At 43.2% G+C, this 4,493-nt stretch overlaps 1 protein-coding gene across 1 annotated transcript; it reads right to left on the bottom strand.

Annotated features, from left to right (window-relative positions):
* Positions 1–2,531: 2,531 nt before the first annotated feature.
* Positions 2,532–3,140, bottom strand: LOC308608736 (10 kDa heat shock protein, mitochondrial-like). Its single transcript, XM_081222019.1, has one exon. It carries the CDS (start codon positions 3,108–3,110, stop codon positions 2,622–2,624), a length of 489 nt encoding a protein of 162 aa, XP_081078145.1. The 5' UTR covers positions 3,111–3,140; the 3' UTR covers positions 2,532–2,621.
* Positions 3,141–4,493: the final 1,353 nt, after the last annotated feature.

Genomic DNA, 4,493 nt, shown 5'->3' with positions numbered 1-4,493 from the left:
GTTTCTCCCATATCTAGGTCTCTAGAAGATATCACACACCATAACTGGGCAGAAGAGAGTTTGATTTATTCCTTTTCTGTTACTGACCATCCCAAGTTGGTTCCCACCAAGGTCCTTCTGCTCAGTGTCCTCATGCCAACAGAACAAGACCAAGCTCAGTTCAGAAGTAAAGGAAAACTTTATTCTTTGATCAAATAATGGACAGGTGTGAACTTGTATTCTAAAGAACACACTCTTCCAGAAACGCCATCAATAGAGCTGCTTTAAAGGGTTCTTGTAAGTGGGGAGGGGTGTGGAGTTCTTCCCCACTGGGCACAGCTATGTGACTCATGGTTCCAGATCCAAGTGCTGGGTGCAGCACTTCTGCACTCGGTCCACTGAGCTGAGGTGTCGGCCTAGCCATTTTGCACTAGGAACTCTGGTCTGAAGGGCTGGGTGCGAGGTCTCTGCATGAAGCACCCTGTGCAGAAAAGAAAAAAGGTTAGGCTTTATGACCCAGATTCTATGTTTCACTCCCTGGGAATTGTTAATGGACTTTGTTAATGGACACATCTCTCCTCTGTCTCTCCTTCTCCTCATTCTTGAGGGGTGCTGAGAGGTGCAGGTCCACCTCCTGTAACTGCTTCCTGCTGAGTGTGGGTCTTCATGACCTGGGGGGAGGAGCAGGACTTCTCCCAGCCACCGTTAGACACATCTGGTTGCCTCAAGGCCTCAGGCCTTTTCTATCCCTGAGCAAATGCCATTTGGAGTTTTATAGAATCTAAAGGTCATTAAGGGGCCCAGGAAAAGTCCAAACCCAGAGGTGCAGGGGTGGGCCGGCTTTCCACCGGCTCCAAACAGTTCAGCCAGTTTGGGTTACCTGGTTTCTGCTGCCCAGTGGCATTTCCCAGTGGTCTGTCTGCACTTTCTTCAATTAGGCCACTTGCATCCACATAAAAACAGCTTGATTTACTGGGCCTGCACAGACTCCCCCACCCCAGGAAGCTAACAGATAATCCAGGGCAACATGGTCACACAGGACCATACTGGATAGTGAGTCAGCAGACTTTTATCATAGCTTAAAGTCCAGGCTGGTCTCCTTGGCCACCATCACCACAGTGGCTGTTAACTTTTTTTTTTTTTTTTCAGTATGCGGGCCTCTCACTGTTATGGCCTCTCCCATTGCAGAGCACAGGCTCCGGACATGCAGGCTCAGTGGCCATGGCTCACGGGCCTAGCCACTCCATGGCATGTGGGATCATCCTGGACCTGGGCACGAACCCATGTCCCCTGCATTGGCAGATGGACTCTCAACCACTGTGCCACTCGGGAAGCCCAACATTTTTATGGTGACAGTGTTTTATAAGGTTTCTCCAGTCAAGGTCACTAGCTCCCCTCTGAGTGCAGCAATTCTTGCAATTAGTGGTCTGCTCTTTTGGGACACACATCTGTTGTTTTTCAGAAGAGAATCTTCAGGTCAAAGAGAGGTTCACACATGTAGTCAAGGCAGTCCATTGCCCCAGGTTGTCTCTTTGGAGGTTGGGGTTTGGGGTTCTCCTTCACTGGAGTGTGATGTCCCCACAGAGTGACCTCTTGCAACTTCCGGGCAGATGAGTGGTTTGCATGACCAAATGGGGTCCATTCCACTTAAGAGTGAGCTGGTCTTCTGGGCTGCAGTTTTCCAGGTTTTTATTTTTATTTATTTATTTATTTATTTGTTAATTTTATTGGAGTATAGTTGCTTTACAATATTGTGTTAGTTTCTGCTGTACAGCAAATTGAATCAGTTATATGTATATATATATCCATATATATATCCATATATATATATGTATATATATATCCATATATATATATGTGGAGATATATATATATATATATAGATAGATAGATAGATAGATCCATATATATATATAGATCCATATATATATATATATATATATATATATATATATATATATATATCCACTCGTTTTTAGATTTCCTTCCCATTTAGGTCACCACAGATCACTGAGTAGAGTTCCCTGTGCTATACAGTAGGTTTTCATTAGTTATCTATTTTATACATAATAGTGTATATATGTCAATCCCAATCTCCCAGTTCATTCCACATCCCCTCTTCCCCCCTTGGTAACCATAAGTTTGTTTTCTACATCTGTGACTATTTCTGCTTTGCAGATAAGTTCACCTGTACCATTTGAGCTATTATACAATATCGTTTTTCTCTTTCTGACTTACTTCATTTTGTATGAAAATCTCTATGTCCATCCACGTCTCTGCAAATGGTACTATTTCATTCCTTTTTATGGCTGAGTAATATTCCATTGTATATATGTACCACATGTTCTTTAGTTATTTCTCTGTTGATGGACATTTAGGTTGTTTCCATGTCCTGGCTATTGTAAATAGTGCTGCAATGAACATCGGGGTGCATGTAGCCTTTCAAATTATGGTTTTCTCCAGATACACACCTAGGGGTGGGATTGCTGGGTCATATGGTAGCTCTATTTTTAGATTTTTTTTTCAGAGACACTGAATATCATTACTTTATTATAAAAGAAACACGGAAATTATTTACATGATGAAAGATTTCAGAACTTCAGTGGCAGCTTCACATGATGCCATTTCAATAGTGACTTATTTTAGTCGATGTATTTTCCAAGAATGTCACCATCTCTAAATAAGAAATAATCCTTGTCATCTAGAACTACTTTGGTGCCTCCATATTCTGGGAGAAGAACTTTATCTCCAACTTTCACACTAACTGGTTGAATCTCTCCACCCTTTCCTTTAGAGCCTGATCCAACAGCTACTACCGTCGCTTGCAATACTTTTCCTTGTGATTTTTCCGGAATCATAATGCCTCCTTTGGTTACAACTTCGGCTGCACTTCTTTCAACTAATACTCGGTCAAAGAGGGGAAGAAACTTTCTAAATGCCTGTCCTGCCATGACTCGGGTTGCAACACTTCGTACTCTCACTCTCTGGCCGCCTCCACCGCACAGGAGAGATCCGCAGTCCGACCCCCCTGCCACGTGAACTCGAGAAAAGACCTCCCAGTGCGCAGGCGCGCTGGCCCTCGGCCCCGGCCCCTCCCCGCGAAAAGGGGAGGCCGCAGCGCCACGATTCATTTCCTGGGCTCTGCGCAGGCTACTGACGCGCGGACCGGTAGGCGGAAGAAAGGAGGAGCTCTTTCTAGGCTTTTCTAGGCTTTTCTAAGCCACAGGCTGAGGTGAAAGTACTTACCCTTCGCCTCCCCTCCCGGAAATGACGTGATTCGACCCTTGACCCATGCAGAGCCCGGCGCTTCCCGGAAAGTTCTGGAATGGCGCGCCACCCGGGAACTAGCCTAAACCAGCCGGAGAGGGCTAAGCCAGCTGGCCTGGCCCAGCGCGGTGGGGAGGGGCGGGCCTGGCACGCGGCACGTGCAGATTCTATTTTTAGATTTTTAAAGGAACCTCCGTACTATTCTCCATAGTGGCTGTACCAATTTACATTTCCACCAAGAGTGCAATACGGTAAACTTTTTTCCACAGTCTCCAGCATTTATTGTTTGTAGATTGTTTTTAATGATGACCATTGTGACCAGTGTGAAGTTATACCTCATTGTAGTTTTGATTTGCATTTCTCTAATAATTAGTGATGTTGAGCATCTTTTCAAGTGTTTGTTGGCCATCTGCATGTCTTCTTTGGAGAAATGTCTATTTAGGTCTTCTGCCCATTTTTTGATTGGGTTGTTTGTTTGTATATATATTTTTTTCTGATATTGAGCTGCATGAGCTGTTTGTATATTTTGGAGATTAATCCCTTGTCAGTTGCTTCTTTTGCAAATATTTTTCTCCCATTCTGAGGGTGACCTTTTCATTTTCTTTATAGTTTCCTTTGCTGTGCAAAAGATTTTAAGTTTAATTAAGTCCCATTTTTAAAATTCTGTTTTTATTTTCATTGCTCTAGGTGGTAGAATGAAAAAGATCTTGCTGTGATTTATGTCAAAGAATGTCCTGCCTAAATTCTCCTCTAAGAATTTTATAGTATCTGGCCCTACATTTAGGTCTTTAATCCATTTTGAGTTTATTTTTTTATTTTTTTGTATAGTGTTAGGGAGTGTTCTAATTTTATTCTTTTACATGTAGCTGTCCAGGTTTCCCAGGACCTCTTATCTCCATTGTATATTCTTGCCTCCTTTGTCATAGACTAGGTGGCCATAGGGGGATTTATCTCTGGCCTTTCTATCCTGTTCCACTGTTTTAGAGACACCCAGTTTCTTGGCCAGAAGGGGTGGAGGACCAGGTTGGTGGGTGTGGGAAGAACCTGGTTATTATAGTTTCTCTTCCTTGGAGGGCACTCTTGAGTTGTTCCATTTCTCGAGGGTTAAGTGTCCTTCTCTCAGGCTTGTGGAGTGGGTTTCCCATACATCACTTTGTACATTTTTGACTGAGGTTAATTTTTTTGCTATTGACTTATAAGGCTTATTTAACCCCTTATCATACATATGGTTTACAAATATGTTCTCA

The sequence above is a fragment of the Mesoplodon bidens genome (assembly GCF_964165515.1).
Source record: "Mesoplodon bidens genome assembly, chromosome: X".
NCBI lineage: Eukaryota > Metazoa > Chordata > Mammalia > Artiodactyla > Ziphiidae > Mesoplodon > Mesoplodon bidens.
The sequence above is the reverse complement of the archived record's forward strand: the minus strand, read 5'-3'. Positions and strand labels throughout refer to the sequence as shown.